The sequence below is a fragment of the Sorghum bicolor genome, chromosome 10 (genome assembly GCF_000003195.3).
Source record: "Sorghum bicolor cultivar BTx623 chromosome 10, Sorghum_bicolor_NCBIv3, whole genome shotgun sequence".
In the NCBI taxonomy this organism is placed as follows: Eukaryota; Viridiplantae; Streptophyta; class Magnoliopsida; order Poales; family Poaceae; genus Sorghum; species Sorghum bicolor.
Window position 1 is genome coordinate 54,463,550 of NC_012879.2, and position 23,337 is coordinate 54,486,886.

Sequence of the window (23,337 nt, forward strand, 5' to 3'; positions counted from 1 at the left end):
TGATGATGTGCAAGCAAAGAAACTTGCTCCCTGCAGTAAAAAAAAAAAACCATAATCTGGAGCTGGAACCGGGTTTCTCCTGACAGCAATGCGGTAGTTCGTGAGGCAGCTTTCGTATGTTTGGAAGCTGTCATTCAAACTTAGATCGATTTAAGATCATATGGTTCAAAACGAGCGGAGATCCATGGTCCGCGTTGGACTATACAATATAAAAGACAACCAAAAAAACTGGTGATATACTCTTAAGGTCAGGACTCAGGACTCAGGAGGACTTTGCAGCCACGCTCATGCTGGTTTTGGCACTGGGGCAGCTTCTGTTTGAGACAATGTTACAGAGCGCAATGCCGGTTTTGGCACTGGGGCAGCTTCTGTTTGGGACAATGTTACAGACCGAAGTAGCTCCAGTGAGCTGGATATCCCAAGGAAATGTGAAAGGATTGTGTTGGCTGAAGCCTGTAGATGGCAAGAAAACGATTAGTGCTCTTGTATCAGCAATAACGTAGCGAAAATACTAGTTATTGAAATAAACAATAGAAATGGACTGCCACAATGTCAAGCAAATATAGTAATACCAATTGGACCAACATGAGTTGGACTTTAAAAATTAATGGAGGTCTAGAGCTTTAGTTATGATGAAAATTAATATTGATTTTCAGTTGTGGACCCATGTTCCAATATTTGTGTGAAGATAATCTATGCCAGACTACACAAAACAAACTTTCCCATTAGAAAGAAAGCATGGAACACCGACATAAGTTATTCTTACTTTTAAACTAAACAAACATGAATACAAAAAATAAGTAGTGGCATACCTGAACAAGAAAGATATCTAAAGCAAGAACGGGACTCTGTCCAGGGGCTATTCCCTGGTAGTAGGGCACTGCTGACGTAGTGAGTGCTTTGCCTACCAAAGTACCTACAGTTGCCTGCAGGCCAAGAACTGCAGCAGCCATTCCAACAACATTAAGCACGATACTGTTTCTCAGATTCTTAACCACATCTGCACGTGCAGGAGCCTGAAAAAGGAGAAAAACAGTTTTAGTTTTGGCTCGGAGGCATGTCTAGAGCATTTTAGCAAGAGCACCACACAAAAGTAAAAAACAGAATTGTGCGAAGGAGTTTGGTTCCTATTTTTTAGCTTGAATCAGAAATATATCCCAGCCACTTTACTTCCAGCAGATTTAGCGATATAAGTCTAATAGGTACAAATAATGTGCTGATGGGTGTATGATTCAGAAGAGGACATGAAGCAGCTCTCGACAGGTGGAAGGTGGTGCAAATATCATAGGCTAAGTGGTGTACAGCAGAAATACTTTGTTCCACGGAGAAAAAGAAAATAATGCTGCAGCTTTACAACCATTTTAGCGATGGAAGTACCTTAGAAGGTTCATTTGCTGTTCTTTTAAGCCTTTCAGAAAGGCGGATGTAACCATATGACTGGAAGACTGAGATGAAGGCCATGACGATGCCAACTGCAGTTGCACAGAATGTGAAGGGAGCTGTTACATTCCCTGTAGCAACAGCAGAGAATGACAGAATCCCAGCAGAAACAAATGTACACACTAACTGAGACCAAAACCCCAGGGTACCCAAATTCTTAAAATGCCGTGCTGTTTTCTCTAGTTTTTTGCTAACCTGCAAAAGAAAGGTAAATACTGATTTGCTAATACTTGAGAATCATAGTATGCATAATAAATGTATGTTGGGAGCATGAGTGTTGGAATCATAGTACGCATAGTAATGTATGTTGGGAGCATGAGTGTTGGTAGATCCCACTATCCCAGTAACTAGATGATGGAGGAAAATAGCTTAGGTGCCCGACAATCTAGAAAGACCACCATGTTAAAGTTTATTCAGGAAACTACTCTCTTATAAAGTTTGACAATTTAACCAAGTTACTCTATGTTAACAGTCGAGTAACAGAAGATATCACCTCATAGCTAACACATGAGTGCTGGTAGATCCCAGTAACTATGTGATGGAGAAAAATAGCTGGGGTGCCTGACAATCTAGAAAGGTCACCATGTTCTAGTTCATTTAGGAACTCATACATGGATATGGAAAATATTACAGTAACACAACTTCAGGAATCATGAACAAAAGATACAACAGTTTACATGAGATTTTGGTAGAGCTAAATGTTATTTCTGAATATGGTAAAACCAAACTATATCACACCTCTTCCGATGATGGAATCCTAAGGTAATGTATCAACAAAGTCGGGGACAGCCCGCAGAAGGCTTCTTTTTTTTTTTTTTTTGCTTCCTCTAAAGACCAAAGCAGAGCAGTAGCAGAAGAAGAAACTGCCACGGCATTGCTTACATTTTCTTTCCCTGTGCATTCGCTGATGTGCTCTACTAGCACTCTCAAATAGTCAAAATTTTAGAACCTCTCATTGCTCAATTGCTGCAGCAACAAGAAACAACGAGCACGTGGCTGCAAGAACCCCAATCTCCAGGACACTTGACTACAACTCATCCGGACACTAGAAATCCTGGTGGTACGGCTACTGGAACTCAACACATCAACGGAGTGGGCGGGTGAAAGGCACCTGAGCCAGCTTGGCGAGTTCGGCCACGGCCTCCGCGGAGAGAGGGCTGGGGTCAGACTCGGCCTCCGCGGCGAGAGGGCTAGGGTCAGAAGGACTGGACGCCGCCGCCCCAGCCCCTGCTGCAGCCGCGGCGGTGAGGTCGCGCGGCGGCAAGGAGATTCCGGCGGCGGCATAGAATGAGGTACCACCGACAGCAGCCGCAAGACTGGGAGCGGAGAAGAAGTGTGGCTTCGGCGCCGGCGCCGAAGCCACGGCAGAGGACACCGGCTGCCGCCTCAGCGTCGGGAGGGGCGGCCTTGGCGGCGCCGGGGAGAGGTGGAGCGACTGCATTTGTGATTTGTGATTTGTGTTGTGTGGCGTTCGAGCCGTTGCCGGTCACGGGGGTTTGGGTTTCCCACACATTCTTTCTCTTTGCTTGGGGAGTGGCCGAGGCCGAGTGGGGTTAAAAAAGCTTATCGACGTTTATGGACATTTTTCATCTGATTTTTTTCCTGAAACAGTGGAATTTAATTCAGCATTTGGAGAGGAAAAAAGCCAGCACTGAAACATGTGAGATTGAATTTAATTTAGCATTGAAACAGTGGAATTTAATTTAGCATTGCAAGAAGAAATGTACAGAATGAAAAAAAATGTGGTGAGCTTGGCTATCAAACTGAATCAGAAGGGTGAGCTTCTGTTCATTTATAATGTGTTTTTCAAAAGGGAAATGAGAAAATAGTTCTTCCAGTCTACTTCCTCCGTCCCTTTAAAAGTGTCGCTGAAGGTTTCGACATAGACACCAAGGATGAGCCAAAAAGACCTCTGTACCCCTATCTTATAATCATTGCTCTCTCTATCACATTTCTCTCATCTGCATCTTCTTCGATCGGCTTCGGCTCTCCCCACTGCGAAACTAGATCATCGGCCTCGTGTGGCTGCACATGGAGGCTTGGGTGAGCGCTCCGGCGCGTAGGGCACACTCACCCTCACATGGCCTCCACCACGCGGGTTTGGGGACGAAGGAGGGGAGGGGGCCGACGGTGTAGGAGAAGAAAGAGGAGGGGGCACCAGATGCAAGGGCTGGTTGTTCCGCGTCGGCGTCTCCATCTTCGCATGGGGTCGGTTGCTCCGCCTCGCCAGTGCATGAGAAGACTCGCCTCATCGGCACAAGAGAAGAGGAAGGATGGTGCGGGCGAGAGGGACGGAGAGGACGAGGTGGGAGGAAGGGAGCGATAAATGGGCTATGGCGTAGGGAGCAGGTGCTAGTGGGCGGCGCAGTTGATGATGGGCCATAGCCTAGAACGACACTTTCTATGGGACACCGTTCAACTCCTACAACGACACTTTTAATGGGACAAAGGGAGTAAGCATTAGAAGTTTTAATAAATGACTTTATAACAACTGGATTGGGAAAATAGATTATGCAATCTAAATTATAAGACGTTTTAAATCATAAGATAGGAACGAAGGGAGTATATGATTGAGAAAATAGTTTTTTCTTGTTTCTTTATTGTCACCATTGAGTTTAACTATTGATTCTGTCCAACAATGTTCTTTTCGTAAGTGTATAATCTTGTAACATGAAACTGGTATAATAAACGGTTTACTGACATACGTTTCGAGCTGCTTTACTATTTGACTACAAACAAGTTGTCAAAGTGTCTGGACTTACTCAGTTTAACATCGAGCACCTTACGGTAAGAAATACACCACTAATGATGACATAAGCTTCACTACCAACAAAATGATGTATTCATGCGGTAAAGATGTCCGAGTGCATAATACCATGCACATTTAGTGAGTGTCATATAATTTTGCTAATGTGACATCAAGTTTAACAAGAGAGAAGAAAAAACTTGGCAGCAAAGATCAACTTTTTAAATCCGGAATCATATTTTGCGTCTACCATAGACACATCTCATGCACCCAATTAATTAACTTTTAAATTCTTAGAAATAAATTTATAAGTGTATGTGTGGTAGCATTTCTTTTTCTATGACATGACACCTATGAATAGCGCGAGGTTTCGATAATTAGGCAGTGTCTGCAAATATCAATCAAATGAATTCATGCCATCTTTAAGCCCTTTTAGAATGATGCTCTTTTAGTTATATTTTTCCTGTGAAATCAAACTGACTCGAGTAAAAGTGGGTATGTGTGAGTCGAAAAAAAAGAGAGAGTAAAAGTGGGTATGCTCAAGATTTGGAAATTGGTTTGTGAATTGGCATAAAAAGGCTTCATGTCTGATGATATTTTGTTCATACGGAGCACTAAATGCATGCTAAAGTAGAGGAGTATGTTGGAAGAACTTGTAGTATTGTTTCTGTTTTGTTTTAAGTTCTTTTGTATATAATTTTGAGACTAAGAAAAAATATAGAGTATTGTTTTCATTATACCAAATGGAATGAAATTCATCATTTCTTGAACATAGGAAACGAAACATTCTCAAAAAAGAACATAAAAAAACGAAACAAAACATGACACCCACATAAAAAAAAAAAGGTGAGAACTAGAAACAACCGCCGTGTCACACCACAAATTCGTGCTCTCGCCGTCCGCGGTGCTCACCGAAATTCCCGAATCTCCTAGCCACCGCCGCCGTGCAGTCAAGCCATGCAGGCGGTGGCGTTCGCGTCGGCTCCGGCCATATTCGCCTCCGCCTCCGTGCGGCCCTGCCGCAGCGCGGCTCCGGACATCGTCTCCTCCGACTCCGGGCGGCCCCGCCGCCGCGGCGCGCGTGGTGGCGCCGTCCGGTGCGAGGTCGCCTCCTCCTCGGCGCCGTCGGCGGCTGGACCCCAGGCCGCCCGATGGGCCCAGAGGACCGTAGTCGTCCCGCCGCAGCGCCGCGGCTGCCACCTCATCACCAACAAGGTGCCCTTTCTCCCCCGCCATGCTCCCCCCTCGCCCCCTGTCGTTCCTAGTAGACGTACATAGCTTCAGTCGGGTGAGGTGATGGTGTTGTTTATCGTCTGTCGCAGATCGTAAACGAGATAAGGAATGACCTGGCCGAGTTCAAGTGTGGCATGGCGCATCTGTTCTGTATGTATTTATTCACAATGGATGCGTTTCCTGCAATTTTTTTTGGTGCATAGTTGGTTTTGCGTATCGATTTTTCTTTCAGTGATGTAAGTTACGTGATTATTTAGTGTCGATGGTATAATACTAGTGACCATAAGATGTACTGGAGTTGGTCTGCGTTCCCAGTGCTTTTCATGTCAAAGCTAGTATGGAAAATTGGAAATAAGTACATTGAGAAGATTTGAAGTTGTGATCACTGACTAATGATGCATCATTTGTGAGCGCTGAGCGGATATGCTTGGGAGAGAATTCAAGTGGAAATCTTTAGAACAACCATAATTTGGAATTCCAAGAGGTGCTTACTTTTTTTATTTAGTCTCATGGAGATGCTAGTTCTGAGTGGATTCTAGCAGTTGGCTCTTACATCTTTGTACTATCGGTGTTGGCAAATTCTGTAGGTCTTGTTTTTGTTGTAAGCGATGTCAATATTTCTTATTCTCATGCCCACCATTTGAGATTTTGAGCACTTGTGCGATACATAGATTTTTCCCTTTTGGCATTTATGCAAAAAAGGAAGAAAGAAAAAGAATTTGCTGTTACTTGACTTTGTTGCTCGATCAGGTGTATAGGAAGAAAAAGAAACAATATTCATGTAGACTAGCACTTGCTGCTAAGAAATATTGGGTATAATGAAAATATATTAAATTCATGTATTTTCATGTTGATTCTAATTAGAAGAGAGAAAAACAGAAACTTCAGACAGAAGATGTACCCATGAAACCTCATGTTATATTAGATTGAATTTTTTATGTAGACTTTCTGTATGCAGTCTCTGTTTTTAACACTAGTAAAATGGTCATGCTCTACAGTGCAGCACACAAGCGCTTCATTGACTATTAATGAGAACTATGACTCTGATGTCCAGGCTGACACTGAAACATTTCTTAGTCGCATTGTTCCAGAGGTGATATATCTTTTTTGTTTCTGTTCATGGAGAGAAAATACTTGTACCTTAATTCATGTTTTTGTTTTTATTATGATCAGGGTCCATCTGCTCCATGGAGGCACACTATGGAAGGTTAGTTCTTTGACAACTGATGTGGTTGGTCTTCAGCGTTCCTTGTTACCATTATTTGTTTCCAATTATTTTGAGAGACAGTCAAACAACTACAATTTGAATATTAGTATTTTTAGGAATCTTTTTCATCCTGCTATTATAGCGTTGGAGTAAACTCTAGTGTAGCAAATATCGGAGCTACTGTTCTTTCATACATTGGATGTGTCTTATTCGTGTCATTGTTACTGTGGTTTCTACTTTTTTAGGCAGAGACCATGCATTATGCATGCATGATTTGGATCACTCACAAATTGTCAAGTTCTGTTTGCAGGACCTGATGACATGCCAGCACATATTAAATCATCAATGTTTGGTTGTTCCCTGATGTATGTAGACCCCTTCACCCTTCCCAATAACTTTTGATGTGTCAAAATTGTATTTATAACTCTCGGTGTATTGCATCAGGATTCCTATCACCAATGGGCGTCTCAACATGGGAACTTGGCAGGCACGGAAATTCTAACTTGGCTTGTACCATACCATATAATAGAGTACACTTATTTGCCTCTAGTATCAGTGTTTAAGGTTCTGTTTTCAAGTTGGCTGTTGAGAATAAATGAGGCTTTCAGTTAAAGAACTGAGTGAAGTTATAGAAGCACAAGTTCAATTAGTGTATTATTAAGTCTGCAGCAAGTTGCTTTGGGATTATTACCTGCAACATCATGTCAATGTTCGAAGCAGCTAAAACTCATTGTTGTTTATCCCCAAGGTTCCCACCTGTACCAGTTTGATACACACCAGTGCAGTGTTATGTTGGACTGCACACTGGGGACCTAGGGTTGCTAGTGTGTGTAGCAGGATCTATACGCATGTGGTGAGGTTGAGTGTGGTCTGTGAGTTATGTGCATCCGCACTGTTGAGTATATCACAAAAAAAAACTCATCATTGATCAACTTAGCTATATCTGGGACCTAATGTTGAGCATTCTGATTTTGTAGGGTATTTGGCTCTGTGAACATCGAGACCATGCTACTCCTCGACAGATTGTGATCACGCTCAATGGGATCTAATCTAAAGTGATCTATGTTATAGTTGGAAATGCAAATGCTGCAATTTCAACATGTTTAAATCAGATGCACCGAAATAGAAACTTTGTCCCAATTGTGATATGAGCTCCAATGGAGAATGTTACTTGTAATATGATGCTAGTCTGACGGGAACAGAATCTCTTCACGAGCTTCTTCTCATGTTGAGCTTGTGTAGTTTGATGGTTTAAAGAAATGCTTTACAAGTTGTATAAACACTGAGGTTGGTATTGTTTAGTTCCCTAAGATGGCTAAGAAATGTTTTGTAAGTAGTTTCAATGAGAAGCTCCATTGACTTTACTCCCCTCCTGCTGTCAACAGTTTTTCACTCATGGGCTCCTAGGAAGTGCCAATTCACTCAATGGCTGTCGGACAGCTGATCGCTTGGCTCAAGGGAGGGTTGATCAAGTTGACGAAAGTTGAACACAGTTTGACGTGACAATAGTCTTCCTTGGATGATAAATATCAAGTGGCGCAACATTGATCTGGAGTTCTGGACACAAGGTGCCCGGTGTGTATGTGGTTTGACAAGGATGGAGGACATTGCTTTTTGAATGTAAGTTTGTGGACTTACAGATGGAGGAGGTCCGCATTAAGCTTTTGGAAGAAAACTCATCTAGGGACCATTATAAACCTCGAAGGTGAGCTGATGCAACTGAGCCAGGAGATTACATGGGTGGTGATTATGATGGTCGAAGAGGGACACAAGGAAAGCATGAGGCACGTTGGGGCTGCAATCATTCATCAGCAAGCCTGGAGACCGCCCGAGCAGGGATGGTTGAAGATCAACTTGGATGGTGCTTTTCTGAGCGCGCAATCCTTTGGGGGCGTGGGGGTTCATCATCAGGGATGATACTGGAGATCCAGTCATGGTCGGAGCAAGCAATGCAGGGCTGGTGGAAGACGATTTGATGGCAGAAGCACGGATTTGTTTGAAGGCGCTGGAGCAGCCAGAGCAGTATGGCAGTGTGTTCAACTGGAGACAGATTCATGTGATTCAATTCAGTCTTCTACCTGGGATCTGGGTACAAGCGATGTCCTGTCTGAGAACATCCGTGGTCTTTTGCACGAACATTTTTATTTGCTTAAACTTTATGATTTATGATGTTTTTAGAACTTGTAACTCGTCTGCGCACGAGCTAGTTAAACCAGGCCTGAGCTGAGAGTCAGGTGTGTCACACACATACAGGGGCAGAGGCCCCCGGGGCTGGCCCTCTTAAGGTTGCATACTAATAATACTCCTCATTAGTTACACTAATTCTAGAAATTATAGATAAATAGCCTTCTCAATTAAGTAACGAAATTTCATTTGGAAATAAAATGCATCTTTTCATTGTGGTTTTTCTCAAGTTATATCTCCGAATTGTATATTTTATGTGGCTGATAAAATAAAGATGATGTGAGCCGTTAGTTTCGTGAACAATGTCTATTTTTATCTTTAAATTAAACTATTAGCACTTGTACGAGATAAAGAAAAGAAAGAGATTTAAGACGTCAACATCAAGGCCACTATTTTTTTACGCTAATATCATATCTCGTATTTATATCCTAATATTTTTCTGTCATTAGATGGAGTCTTGGGCTTGTTAGGTTTTGCTCCACAAAACTTTGCTCCACAAACTTGATCATTGAGCAGCTCTATAAAAAACTTAATTTTTTGGAGCATCTCTTTAGATGCTCTAATAAATTCACGCTTTCTCTTGAAGTAGAGTTTGTAAAGTTGTACCCTCTTATTGGAAAAACGTAAAGTAAAGCTAAAAAAATAGAAGCCAAAAATATCTAAATCCTAGTTTTGCCCCTACACACACGGACAACCTCACTTCCTGATTGTGGGAAGAGTTAAATGCAGTAGTGACTCTCAAACTTGTAAAGGGTGTGTCACTTAGATCTGAATTTTAAAATTTCGTTTCAGTCTTTAAACTTGTTAAGTGGTAAGTCACTAGTCCATGTCAGCCATGTATATATTTCTTGCTGATGTGGCATACTAGCGTGACCATTTTTCTACATTTGAACGCTTCTCCTTTTCTCTTCTCTCATAAAAAGACCCCTTTTTGTCTTTGCATCCCTCTTCTCACAACGACCTCAACACGTGGACATCAAGGGTCCCCTCGCCTCGCTGTTAGGTCATTTCAGTGGGCATTTTATGACCTAGCTAGCTTCTAATACATCGAGTTTTGAAAACAGTATAGAAGAGTTTCACCTCATAAAACTCTCTCTACTTTTATGAAACTCTTATCACCTCTCTCTCTTCATTAATACGGTGTCACATTAGCATATCTAATGTTCATAAAACTATGATGAACAGAGCATAACATGCTACTCACCCCTTGGGGAAGCTAGCTGCTGCTTTATCCATTAAGGCCTTGTTTAGTTCACCTCTAAAACTAAAAACTTTTCAAGATTTCTCGTCACATCAAATCTTGCAGCACATGCATGAATCATTAAACATAGACAAAAATAAAAACTAATTATACAGTCTACTTGTAAATTACGAGATGAATTTTTTGAGCCTAGTTGGTCCACGGTTAGACAATAATTATCAAATAAAAACGAAAGTGCTACAGTACCAAAAACCAAAAAAATTCGGAACTGAACAAGGCCTAACACCCATAGAAGTAATTACTATGATAATAGTTGTCATAGCATCTTTTATTTTTTAATAAGCCATGACAGAAAGTACTATTGAATAATTTATTATAAGATAAAAACACTGCTGAATGATCCACTGACAGATTCGGTCGATAAGTTTAAGTGAACAAGACTACCTTGACTGGTTCACATGTGCATGTTGCCATGCGTGCATGTTGTTGTAGGAGACACTGCATCCTATGGCATGGTAAAAGGATGGAGCAGCACTCTGGTGCATGCGTGGCGAGTCACTCTTCTTTGACCACCGATCTGTTGTCGCCCCTAACGGTGGTGACAACTGACAAGCTCTCGTGCTATAGGGATGATGAGGTGCTGACCAGTGGTTGAGTGGAACGGCGGCGCACAAACAAGCAACAACGAGGTGAGGACAACCGCCACATATGATAGGATAGGGTCGAATGTAAGAGCGAGAGGAGGGAAATAAGGATTCATTCATGTGAGAGGAGAAAAAGAAAAGTTTTAAATATAAAAAACTATGTTATGTTGGCATTGCCACATCAACAAAAAAAAACCATATATATAATATAGCTATTATGGACCTGCAGTGCACGACTTGACAAAATTTAAAGACTTAGAATTGTGCACAACCGTGACATATGATAGGATACGGTTGATGTAAGAGAAAAGGGAAATAAAAATTCATTCATGTGAGATGAGAAAAGGAAATATTTTAAATATAAAAAACTATATTATGTTGGCATTGCCAGCAGCAAAAAAGCCATATATATAGCTATTATGGATTTGCGGTGCACGACTTGACAAAATTTAAAGACTTAGAATTGTGCTTTTAAAGTGGATGAATCAAAGTGGCACATATATAGACTTAGAATTGTTTAACTAACCTGAATTCGCAATACAATGCCATAGAGCCGAGATTGAAACTAAAAAAAAAGATCAATTGTTTGTTTGTGTTCGATTTTTTTTGAGGGCCTATGCTCATGCTCTAGGTTGTGCTTGACTTTCAATAATTTGTTCAATAGCACACGACATCCTATTCTGTTGCTCAAAGAATTACTTGGGTCAGTATTATTGTAATTTTGCAAGTTTTCGAAACTATCATTACTATTCACCTATTTTAAGATTTGCCAATATAATTTGGTTGGTACATAAAAATTTCTTATTTTTTACGTCTTTCGTAACCTTAGGCTTAGCTGCATAGCTACACAATACCCACGATTCTCTTTCTCTCTTCTTCTTCTTCTTCTTCTTCCGGCCACCACTCTCCATGCTCGTCATGGTCGATCTCCTCTCCACCTCTCACCTCCATGGACGTCATGGCATTGGTGCCTGTGCTTGCGGCCCTTGGCTTAGAGCATCTCCAACCATTATGCATTTGAAGTTATGCATTTTAGACAAATTGCAAACCCCCAAATAAAAATGGCAAGACTAAAATCGGGTGATCTCCAACCGTTATGCAAAATGCCAAGTCCATCATCTTTTTTTTTTCCTGGAAATTTTGTTTCGCGGCACTCCTTCCCGCGCGGCCAATCGATCCCGCGCCAAACAGCCCGCCGTCGTCTCCCGTTCACCAATTCCCGCGCCAAACAGCCGCGTAGTACCGATAGTGAGCTGCGCTGTTCGTCGTACCGATCTCCCGTTCAGTCGTTCACCGTACCAGTTCGTCGTTTGTTGGTCATCAGTTCGTCGTCGTATAGGTTCGCCCCTTGGCTCCAGTAACGATCTCCATCAGGTCCAGAAACGCACGCGTGAAGCTGGCGAAGGAGGACGCGCGATGCTTCTCCTATCGCGTGAAGTGGTGGCGGCGTGAAGGGAAACCGCGCGAAGGGAAGAAAAAAGCCCGCGAGGTGGAACCGAGAATCCCGTGATCTCTATTTGCATAGCGGGACTCCTTTGGCATATATGCCAAGTTTCCCCCTCCAAATTCATAGCTATGTAAAATGCATAGTCCAAATGCATAACGATTGGAGGGGGTTTTTTTGGAGTTTTATGCATTTTGGTAAATGCCAAGTCCATTTGCATAATGGTTGGAGTTGCTCTTAGCAGTAGCAGGATTGATGTGCGGGTGTAGCCGTGTAGTGCGTTTGACCTACATCCAATAGGACGTTGTCGCCGAAGTAGAAGAACTTCGCTCCTGCCTAAATATTCAATTAATTTTTTTAGCATTTTAACGATTTTAAATAGAAAAACTCAAAACTAGAAAGTCGTAGATCTCGTCGATATCTACAATATTTATATAAAAAATATTTTTATTTAATTTTATATAAAAAAATATTTTTTAAGACATATTAATCATATCAAATCATATATTTTTTTTTATAGAATTCAATGAAAATAATTTTTATACAAAACCTACAGATATTATCGAGATCTACAACTTTGTAGTTCTATATTTTTTTTCATTTGAGGCCATTAAAATGCTCAAAAAATTAATTACATATTCAACCTTGAGTGTATTTTTGACTTTTCATACTTACGATTTGACACTGTTAAAGTCAAATCTGACGGAAATGATATGAAGGACAAAAAAAAAGTTTAGAGCAGTGAGAGCATCTCCAAGAGATTAGCTAAATCATTTTCTAAAAGTAAATTTAGCTATTATTGAAGGAAAAACGTTTCCAACAGACTCTATAAACGACTCTTCAAATTTAGTAGCTCTCCATCCCACCTTATTTGCTCTCTACTTTTGGATAGCCTACCTCACTAGCCATCCTTTTACAGAGTCTGTCTAATATTTTATGTCAAATCTATTTTAGAGAGTAGCTAAATCAGTAAATTTGGCTAATGTTTTTGGCTAATCTCTTGGAGATGCTCTCATATATGAAAGCTCAACTTTTGTAATAGTTTATAAGTAATTATCAACTTTTATAATGGTATATACATGTAAAAGACTTAAAAAAAAACAGTCCTCCAGTCCAGGCAAGGCCACGCCAGGCATGATCGCTTCTATCTGCCGGCGGCAGCTCCTCCGCCTTCGCCAAATCCCCTCCGCCGCCGGCATAAACCCCAGCCGGCCCAACCCCAGCGATGCCCTCCTCTCCCACGCCTGCTCCTCAGCTGCCCTCGTGGGTGTCCCCGTCTCCAAGCCCTGCCCAACCACCATCTCCTACCTCATCTCCTGCGGGCTCCCCCCCGCCGCCGCGTCCGCCTGCAAGCGCCGCATCCGCTCCACCGCCAAGGCCGACGCCGTCCGCGCTCTCTTCCGCACCTACGGCTTCACTGATGCGGACATCACCGAGGTGGTCCGCAGAAAGGCATGGATCCTCACCCTCGACCCTGACCGGATCCTCCGGCCCAAGCTCGATCTTTTCGCTTCCCTCCGCATCAAGCCGCGGAGGCTCGCCACCGCGCCGAACCTCCTCGATCGCAGCCTCGACAAGCACCTCCTGCCCCGCATCCAGTTCCTCCGCGGCATAATCGGCAGCGACGGCGACGTCGGTTCCGCGATCTACCGCGCCCCACGCGCCCTCCAGGTCGACCTGGACAAGAGGATGCGCCCGGTCGTGGACGCCCTCCGCCGACTCGGCCTCCCCGACAAGTCCATCTCGAAGCTCCTCACCATCGAGATGAGCGTGCTCACACTTTCAGTCGACCGCATAACCCAGATCTTTGATGACGTCAAGGTGCTTGGCCTGGGCGTAACAGACACGGGCTTTGTCTACGGCATCAGGCTGTTCTGCAACCTCAGTAGGGAAACGTGGCTGCGAAAGGTGGCCCTGTACCGGAGCTTCGGTGTCTCTGAGGGCGACCTCCAAAAGGCGATCAAGAGGCAACCCACGATACTGCATCTCTCTGATGAGAACATAAAGAAGAAGCTCCGGTTCTTCCTGGATGACTTGAAGTTTGAACTAAGCGAAGTAATGGAGCGACCTGTGCTTATAGATTATAGCTTGGAGAAGACCATCATACCAAGGTGTGCCGTGATAAGCGTTTTGATGAGGGAGAGAAAGATTGACCCCAACATCAAGTTACCTTCAGCATTGCTTGGTAGTGCCAAGGGTTTCTCCAAAAGGTATGTCTTGAGGCATGCTCAGGATGTGCCAGATGTTGTTAAGGCATATGAGGGTAAAATTGCATTTGAAGGATTTAGGGATGGAGATGTTTTAGTTCCACTGAAGCCATGAGGCTTGTCTAGCAGGGTTAGATCATAAGGTTAGGCAATAAGTGGCATGTTTCCAATGCCATTGAGGTGAAGGCATGCAATGACTCTAATGCTGTTTCATTGTGTGATGTTATTTCTGGCTTTTCACTGAAGCATCTGCTAGCTTTTCCATTTTGTAACCTGTGGCCTAACAAGTCTTGAAATGTGGATCTTGTGATGATGTCGTGGTATCTGGTATGCTCAACTGGTTCATTCAGTTTTTTTTTCATTATTATTTTGATGAAGGCTCTTCCAATAATGTTGGGATATTGAAATATGTCACTGGAATGACTTAAGTGCTTCTTTTACTTCCGGAATGAAGATTCTTTTGTCCTTTCTAATTGATAACTTTTTCATTTATTAACAACTAAGGAAGATCCCCATTTTTTTGATCCTCATGAAATGTGTTCATCCACTGAGTTTCACATACAGAACAGTTAGGTGTCTAAATGTGAAAGCTTCTATGCCCTGGTGATTCTGGGTTTGATGATTTCTTTGTCCCTGTTGTATTTGTCAAGTTTGTGCATAAAATTCCTATTCTAGATGGGGCTCTTGCCATGGTGAGTTACAGTGCTGCCAACTTAATCGTAAGCTGGATAGATCACCGTAGTGGAGATAAAGCTGATAAATTTCTTATTCTTGCGTGCCTATGTTACATCAAGTCATCAATAATAATGAAAAAGAACAATTTCATTGGGAAATACAGTGTGGTAATAAGTGCTGTTGACATAAATTCATCTCTTGTATAACCTTGGTTCCACCAGGTGAGTGGAGGGCTTCCATAATTCTCAGCGTTGAGACATTACTAGGATACTGATAAATGTTACCTTAATATGTGAGTGAACACAATATTTGATTAACTTCAGTCAATAATGAGCTCCGTGCCACTGTCTCCATTGGAAAAAAGAAGTGCTTGAGGATTAACACTCTGTTACTCCACTGTCCACTATTTTCTCTCCAAACTTGCACCACTGAACAGCGCCTACTAGAATATGCATCTAAGGTGTAGTTTGTGGTTTATCATTTGCTAATATGCAATGTATGACCTCAAAGGATGCTCCTGACCTTTGCAATTGATGGCATATGATTGATGTTTTTTTTATAGCTGGTTTGTCCAGTTCTTTGTGTTGTAGTGTTTTGTTCAAAATTTGACAAATATACTTCTTAATAACGCTTAGCTGAAGTTTCATCAAGGTGTCTTTTTTTGGTTGAGAACTGAGAACTTGATTTGTCAGTGTTTCCAACCATTCTAACACTTGTAGGCTTTCAGATCTCCAGGCTGCTTGTTATATTATTTCCAAGGTGATTCTTGGATATGCTATTAATTTAAGTTCTCTCAGTAAAATTATGAATCTGCAAGGTCCAGAAAAATAGCAGATCCCATATTACCATCATATGAAAACTCCATGCTTGACACAGTATTTTTTTTTTTTTTGTATTTTAAAGTTCTTGATTCTTGAAAAAGATAATTGTTTCCTATGGAATACAATAGTATCAAGATGCTAGTCATGATACAATTTGTTGATAATTTTCTTTCCAAGTCTGGACACACATTTTTATATGTAGCAGCGTTCAGTTTCTGGTCGTAATTCATCGTACCAGTTCTGTATTCGATCTGTTTTCTCTCCACCTGCCTGTATTCTTGTTCTGTTGCATAAGTTCCTTTTACAACCTTGTACCTTCGCACAGACAAGCAACAGACCTTGTTCCCCTCCACAAAACATGCCGATGTGGGTTTAGGTGATAGGGTGGTAATGCTGTAAAAGTTAGCAAAATTCATCTGGGCATTCCCTCCCAGTTTTTAGCAACAATGACTCGTCATCCTGATTATGTGGACATATATGGCCACCGACTTGTTGCTAAAACTGGGAGGTAGTGACAAGGACAATGGCAGTTGAGACATCCAGGACATTGCAATGGGGATGTCATTACCAAGGCAGGTAACATACTAACAGCAGGGTGACAGTTCACTCTGTTGCGGGAAGAGCGTGGCATTGGCAGCCATCCTGACAGTTACGGAAGCCACACGGCTGGTGGCTGAGGTGGAATATAGAGATCACTGAGGGTGCTAAAGAATCAGTTATGAGGAATATATTGCGGTAAGCTTAATTCAATTCTTGCTTTTTTGAGGAATTTACTAGGAGGAAAGTTTCTATATGAAGGTTTGAAACATTCATTAATTCATAAATGGTCCTGGAACATTTAATTCAGCAAGTGAGCATTTAAGACATATACTAGAAACTGTGTAACAACTGACATCATGAATAATCACAGAGGAACCACCCATAAGTATTTTATTATAGAGTTGTTGATCTATCTCTTCAGTGCTCTGCAGGAGAAGAAGATACTGAATAATTTACTTTTCTGTGCAAGTAGTTTTCTAGGCTAACGCTCGCAACCAGTGGCTGTCGTTTTAAGAGAACTTTATTTATAGCACTGTTTTGTTTGGTCTTGGCTGAATCTACTCTTTTGCCTCTTCTCCACAATCTAGAATTGAGAGTTTAGACCCTTCATGCCTCTTCTCCACAATCTAGCAGGAGAGTTTACAACCCTTCTTCTGTAGTTTTGGTGGATATTTGTCAAGAAGTCAAAGTCTCATGTGTGGTAGGAATTTTTTCTTTCCTTAGCTTGTTTATTTAGAGATTTCAACTTTCTGAGGTTGTTTTCCATTTTTCTTCCAATTTTATAATTCTCTTATTTCCAGAAAAATCTTTAAAGGCATAATGCTCATACCTTGCTGTTTGTATGCTCAAGTGTTGGGTGGGTTTATGTTGCCCCCTTAGGTAGCATGATCATTTGGGTTTATGTGCTTTTCCATCGATCAGGGATGCTTCTTTCCTTGCTTTACTAATTTTTCACTGTATCAATAAATGTTGGGTTAATGTTATGAAAAATGTTTCAGTTTTCATCTGATGCAGGTGCAGTGTTTTAATGTCTGTGCATAATGCTTTTCTCTTCTCAATTGCAGCTCTTCCATATGTGCATCTCACAGAACTATTTTAAATGCAGCATGCTCCTCGCAACCAAATGGGAGTAATATATCCTCTTATGTTTCTTTTCCTGCTATTGCTTCATGGAACTAGTGCTGCTTTGAAGGATCCAGTACAGAAATGGCAGACTCTAAGTGGTAAATATGCTAACAGCTAACGTGTTATATTTCTGTACAAAGTTATTTGATTGAACATATCCTATGTACTCGATGCATTGCACCGCATGATATTGCATTATTGCTGACCCTCTTACTCTGTAGGTGCCCCTCCATTAGTCATAGCTCGTGGTGGGTACTCTGGGCTGTTCCCTGATTCAAGCCAATTCGGGTACCAGTTTGCCCTGTCGAATAGTCTGCCTGAAGTTGTTCTTTTCTGTGATTTACAACTTTCAAGTGACAACGTTGGATTCTGCAAGACTGGCTTGGCACTTGATGACTCAACGCTAATAGCTAAGGTCTTCCCTAAGAATGACAAGACATACAAAGTGAATGGAGACGGCCTGCACGGATGGTTTTCAGTCGACTTCACTTCAAATCAGCTAATGGACAATGTCACATGTAAGTAAAAAATGACTTGAGTAACTTCTCAAGAAGCTTGTGATGTTCTTTTTTTTTGTATGCTTGAAGATTTTCATGAAAAAATAAGAAAGGGATTGTTTCAGTTTCCTTCCCTTATGGATCATCCTGTAGTGATTATTAATAGGTTTTTAACTGTGAAACTTCTCTTCTAATCTCCAAACAGTATTGACTTAGTACGTCACACTCTGACCATCCTGTAGTGATCCAGAATGTTCTGTCCCGCCCAAGCATATTTGATGGCACCATGGGAATTAGCCTTATTGATGATGTCGTAGAACTCCACCCTCCTCAACTTTGGATTAATATACAGGTAAACATGATTTCACTGCTAGCTATATAGTTCTTCCCCTGAATTTGGAATGTTGGTTTCACACTCTTTCCTCCCACTGAACTATACTCCTGCTAATAGCTGTTCTTACCTTCCTGTTTGTAGTATGGACAGTTCTTCCTAGATCACAAATTAAATATCGAAGAGTACATATCATCTAAAGCAAAAGAATTTGGTGTCAATTATGTCTCCTCACCTGAAGTTGGATTCTTGAAAAGCCTTAGTGGGAAGCTTGGGAAAAGCAATGTGAAGCTTGTTTTTCGGTTTCTCGATCAACAACTCATTGAGCCTTCCACAAAACAACCTTATGGAACCATTCTGAAGGACTTAAAATCTGTCAAGGCTTTTGCCTCAGGAATTCTCGTCCCCAAGACTTACATTTGGCCTGTGAACAAGGATCAGTACTTGCAGCCAGCTACTACTTTGGTGAAAGATGCTCATGGCCTAGACTTGGAGGTTTATGCATTTAAGTTTGGCAATGATTTCATTTCAAGTTACAACTACAGCTATGATCCTAGTGCTGAGTACTTGCAGTTTATTGATAGTTCTGACTTCTCTGTTGATGGTGTCCTCACTGACTTCCCATCCACAGCTTCAGCAGCCATTGGTAAGGACGACTGCATGTTGAAAAAGCTAAACTGTTGTTCAAAAGTAGTTCGGTGTAGACTATTACATGGCTGAAGAGTAAATTATGCCATAAGAGTAGGAAGTATGATTTTTGATCACTTCATGCTCGAGAAGTTGCAATGATTCTTATGATTTGACGTGATCATTGATTCTATCATGCACTCTCTAACCTCTGCAGATTCTTTTGTTTTTCTTATTCTTATATTGTAGCTTGCTTAGCACATACTAAGGACAGCTCTCTTCCTCCTCCTGGAAGTAAGAAATCTGTCTTTTAACCTCTAGCCCTAATTGAGATATTCTGCAATATTGCACTGCACTAATATCTGAACTTGGCTAGATGATACCAGACCACTGATCATCACCCACAATGGTGCGTGTGGCTTATTCCCTGGCTGCACCGACCTTGCATACCAGCAAGCAGTGGAAGACGGTGCAGATATAATTGACTGTTCAGTACAGATGTCAAAGGATGCAGTGCCCTTTTGCTTGGACTCCCCGGATCTTACAAAAGGGACGACAGCAGCAACAGTGTTCTCGACAAAAGCTGCTACTGTAAATGAAATACAGAATGGGTCTGGCATCTTCGCATTTGATCTTCTATCGAGTGAGATCCAAACTCTAAAGCGTAAGTATCATTCCATTTGGTTTGCAACAAGTTCTTGCTTCTCGGTTCAAACTGTTAGCATGTTCCACGCTAACACCTCCATTTTGGTTTTGTCCCGTAAGCTGATCTTGTTGGCCCATACAATCAAGAAGGACTGAAAAGAAATCCAGCAGCAAAGAACAGTGGGAAACTTATGACTTTAGTTGATTTCCTGGCCTTCTCAAAGAGCAACAACATCTCTGGTGTACTAGTCGATGTTCGTGTAAGTAAGCTTTCTTGAATCCATTCTTACTCCCATTGTAATTGGCAGATTAGACTTGCACTGAACCTAAATATGAGTCTTAACTAACCTGATCAGTAGGGCTACAGAAATCATGGACGCTTTTACATTTCAAGTCTCATACTTTGCAGAATGCCCCATACCTTGCAACCAGAGGCATTGACATTGTGGATGCTGTCTCCAGCGCACTTATCAATGCCAGCTATGACAAAGAGACCAGGCAGCAGGTGCTCATCGCATCGGACGATTCCGCCGTGCTCAGAGCATTCAAGAAGTTCCCAGCATTCAAGCGCGTCCTCCAGATCGGCAACGCAATCAGCGATGTGTCCAAGGCATCCGTGGAGGAGATGGCCAAGTTCGCGAGCGCTGTGTCCATCACTCGGGGCTCAGTTGTCCAGGCGCAGGGATCATTCCTCTTGCGGTTCACTGATGTGATCGACAAGATGCATGCCGCAAACCTATCGGTGTATGTCGGGCTGCTCAGGAACGAGTTCATGAACCTTGGGTTCGACTTCTGGGCTAACCCAATGGTTGAGATCGTGACGTACTCATCTCTGATGGCTGATGGGATTGTGACCGAATTCCCTGCAACGGCAGCAGAGTACTTCAGTGAGTATATGCCAGCGTAACATTCTGAACTCCTGAGCGTCCATATTTTTACCAGCATGGTTCTGCTTTTAAATGCAATGTAGGGAGCCCATGCAGTGACTTCAGTAAGAACCTGACCTACACGATCATGCCTGCAAAGCCTGGGTCTTTGCTCAAACTGACAGACCCCAGTGCACTGCCTCCGGCGCAGGGGCCAGCGCCAGTGCTGAAACCTGCCGATGTTGTGGACCCACCGCTGCCACCAGTGACCATCAGTACCCCTGGAGCTTCAGCATCTTCGAATGGTTCCAGCACTACCAGTGGTGCAAGGGTGTCCACTGCAAGCTCTGGTCTTTGCTTGTTGGCAATCGGACTTTCTGTGTTATTGGTAACGAGCTCTAAGTAATCTGAAGCCTGGGTGCTGGAACTGCATGCGGTTTGTTCAGCATTTTGACCCTTCCCATCAGGGCTGATTTATACAGCAAGAAAATGTACTTTAAGCAGGTAACACTATAATCTACAATTGCATATATACATAGACACACAGATTAGGATTTTTTTAAAATTTCGATGCTAGACTTGTACGAGTAACATACTATATATATAGCAGAGCTGCAGTTTGCACAACAAATTCGTTTCCAGGAATTATTGCAAATTTAGAAATGCTAGTGACTTGCATAAAGACAGGATGCTTGCCATCAGTTTCATTTTAAATGCATTACTAAAATGAAAGAGGCATATCGGCAAATTTTGGTTTTGCTTGAAGGATAGCTTGTTTCCTGCCACTCCCATGACAGATTTATGTGTGTTAAGTCCTAAAAGGGGTGTGAATTGGGATCTCAGAGCAACTCCAAGAGCCTTTGCCAACTTGAATTCTATAATTCTATTTGGGTCACATCGCTTTTGCTATCTATACTTATTCCATTCTGAAATATAATAGATTTTGAGTTATCCTAAGCTGAACAATCTTATAATATTAACATTTTTACAATATATCTCTTTGATATCGAAAATGATATTAGTTTTCCTCATAAATTTAGTTAAAGAGAGTTTGATTAGAATAAATTTGGATCAATGTATTTCATGAGAAGTTGTATGACGCCGCCAGCTACTCCTCTCTGGGGATGGCTGGCCGCCTCCCCGCCGCTGTCCCACAAGTATTCCTCCTATTCGCCCTCGTGCTCTATTGCGTACTTCTTCCAGAACATCCACGGGCCACTTTTGCACTGACGACCCTGACCGCATCTACTGTGTACTGTGTTTATGGGATTTGCTGTGTTACATATAGTTGTAAAATGGTTGATTATCTGTGTCATCCTTAACTTTTCGAGGAATCCTTCATCAGTGGTTGTGAATGACTGACTTTTTCAATCCTTTCGACCTTGGTGATCTTTGCCTATTAGGCAAGAGGATAGCAAGTTCGTTGTTGTTTCTTGCGTGCAGCAAGTGATGTGCCGTGTAGGAGTGCTCTAAGCCTCTAATACATGAAAACTAATGCGAAACATCTGTACATAAATTTAGAAATGATCTGCCATTGGATCGTTTGAATTTGGAAAGGAATATATCAAGTTATAGAATTTAGAACAGGAGAAGATTTGAGCAGCTTGACGAACAAGCTAAACAGTCCTATAACATCAATGCTGCCCACTGCTTCCGTCTTATAGTTCTGTTATGTGAATTCGGGGATTCATGGGATGTGAATTCATTGGCTATCATAGGCAATCAATTAATTCATGCATCTCATTGTTGAACTAAAGTTAAAGTGCTTTTGGATTGTGAAAATGTGCTATCACTATGAGATAGGATATGATTTTCAGATCTGTGCAGTGCTGATGAATTTATGCACAGAGTGCCATTTGGTTTCTATATTGTGATTTTTCATGTTCCTGTTCCAGGGTGAATTAACAGTAGCGGTGCAACTTGCCTGTATGTTCTGGTCCTAGGATGTAATGTGTGGCGCCAGGGGGTGCCTTCTGTACATAAACTTCTTTACCATTACTTAATTGAGCAGCAGAGCTCCTACCTTTTATTTCAAAAAAAAAAGTTCCCATTTCACCCCGTTGTTTGTCATCCGTTATTTACAGTAGTGTCTTTGGGCACTTCTAGACTATGATTTCTTTTAAATTTTAGGGCACTTGGCTGCAACATGAAGTAATTTGACAGGCATGTCATTTGAGAATATGACAATTATAGTTCAGCATTATGCTATCCTTACTGAAGCAGTACACTTGGAGCTGACCATTTCTGTCGCATTACGTGTGACATGTTCGTGTGAGAGCACTTGAAAGGCGGACTTTCTTTGTGAAAAACTTATCAAAGGCCAATCTGTAATGTTGGCTACATCCTGCACAAGGATGTTGCTCTTCGGCAATTATTGCAGCCATTGGCTCTTCCTGCAGGAGGAAATGGCATTGCTAACATATTGAGATGATACTTTCTGCTTGCACTTCTTGCATATTGTTAACAAATTTACTATTCTTCATATGGCTATAACAGTATTCTATAAACTACTGAAGTACTTTTTCTTACTTTTTGAATGGAGACAGGACGGTCCTTGGTTTTAGGGGCCTGGCCACTGCAATTCGTTTAGCACAAATTTGGGAGAATGATACAGGTAGTTTAGCAGAAGCAATTTTGTCAGACCTAGTTCTGTATATGTCCTGATGGTTCCCAAGTTAATAGCGCTTGTATATCTGATTCAATCCACTATTAGTTGTCATTGTCTTATTTTCTAATCATATAACCACGATTTCAGTTATTTTGTCAGACTATTTTTTAAAGTTATTTTGTCAGACCATTATGACATCCTTGACTGGAGGAGGTTTACAACTGTACTGAAGTGGAGTGATGTTTACCAGCTAAGGCCCTGTTTAGATTGGAGATGAAAATTTTTTCGGTGTCACA

At 41.8% G+C, this 23,337-nt stretch overlaps 4 protein-coding genes across 7 annotated transcripts; 3 read left to right on the forward strand and 1 right to left on the reverse strand.

The window, feature by feature from the left end:
• On the reverse strand, positions 81-2,973 carry LOC8083497 (protein TIC 21, chloroplastic). Its single transcript, XM_002438674.2, has 4 exons — positions 2,552-2,973; positions 1,378-1,635; positions 813-1,016; positions 81-453 (listed from the first exon to the last, which is right to left on the reverse strand). Exons 1-4 carry the CDS (start codon positions 2,879-2,881, stop codon positions 286-288), a joined length of 960 nt encoding a protein of 319 aa, XP_002438719.1. The 5' UTR covers positions 2,882-2,973; the 3' UTR covers positions 81-285.
• On the forward strand, positions 5,033-8,942 carry LOC8067691 (UPF0047 protein YjbQ). 2 transcript variants are annotated; one of them, XR_002448368.1, is made up of 8 exons: positions 5,033-5,401; positions 5,509-5,569; positions 6,418-6,512; positions 6,593-6,626; positions 6,937-6,991; positions 7,071-7,113; positions 7,604-7,913; positions 8,012-8,942. XR_002448368.1 is itself a non-coding variant. In XM_002437284.2 (7 exons), the coding sequence occupies exons 1-7, from the start codon at positions 5,144-5,146 to the stop codon at positions 7,673-7,675; spliced, it is 618 nt and encodes a 205-aa protein (XP_002437329.1). In that variant the 5' UTR covers positions 5,033-5,143; the 3' UTR covers positions 7,676-7,990. The 2 variants fall into 2 exon arrangements, 1 of the variants encoding a protein (XP_002437329.1); XM_002437284.2 differs by lacking the exon at positions 8,012-8,942 and having other exon boundaries at positions 7,604-7,990.
• Positions 13,189-14,746, forward strand: LOC8066534 (transcription termination factor MTERF15, mitochondrial). The gene has a single exon (XM_002437285.2). It carries the CDS (start codon positions 13,234-13,236, stop codon positions 14,419-14,421), a length of 1,188 nt encoding a protein of 395 aa, XP_002437330.1. The 5' UTR covers positions 13,189-13,233; the 3' UTR covers positions 14,422-14,746.
• LOC8058389 (glycerophosphodiester phosphodiesterase GDPDL7) lies at positions 14,876-23,304 on the forward strand. 3 transcript variants are annotated; one of them, XR_002448366.1, is made up of 10 exons: positions 14,876-17,565; positions 17,689-17,985; positions 18,207-18,316; positions 18,440-18,941; positions 19,172-19,216; positions 19,299-19,586; positions 19,688-19,827; positions 19,977-20,454; positions 20,538-20,937; positions 22,980-23,304. XR_002448366.1 is itself a non-coding variant. In XM_021449178.1 (9 exons), the coding sequence occupies exons 1-9, from the start codon at positions 17,442-17,444 to the stop codon at positions 20,837-20,839; spliced, it is 2,286 nt and encodes a 761-aa protein (XP_021304853.1). In that variant the 5' UTR covers positions 14,876-17,441; the 3' UTR covers positions 20,840-21,078. The 3 variants fall into 3 exon arrangements, 1 of the variants encoding a protein (XP_021304853.1); XR_002448367.1 differs by lacking the exon at positions 22,980-23,304 and adding an exon at positions 22,329-22,966; XM_021449178.1 differs by lacking the exon at positions 22,980-23,304 and having other exon boundaries at positions 20,538-21,078.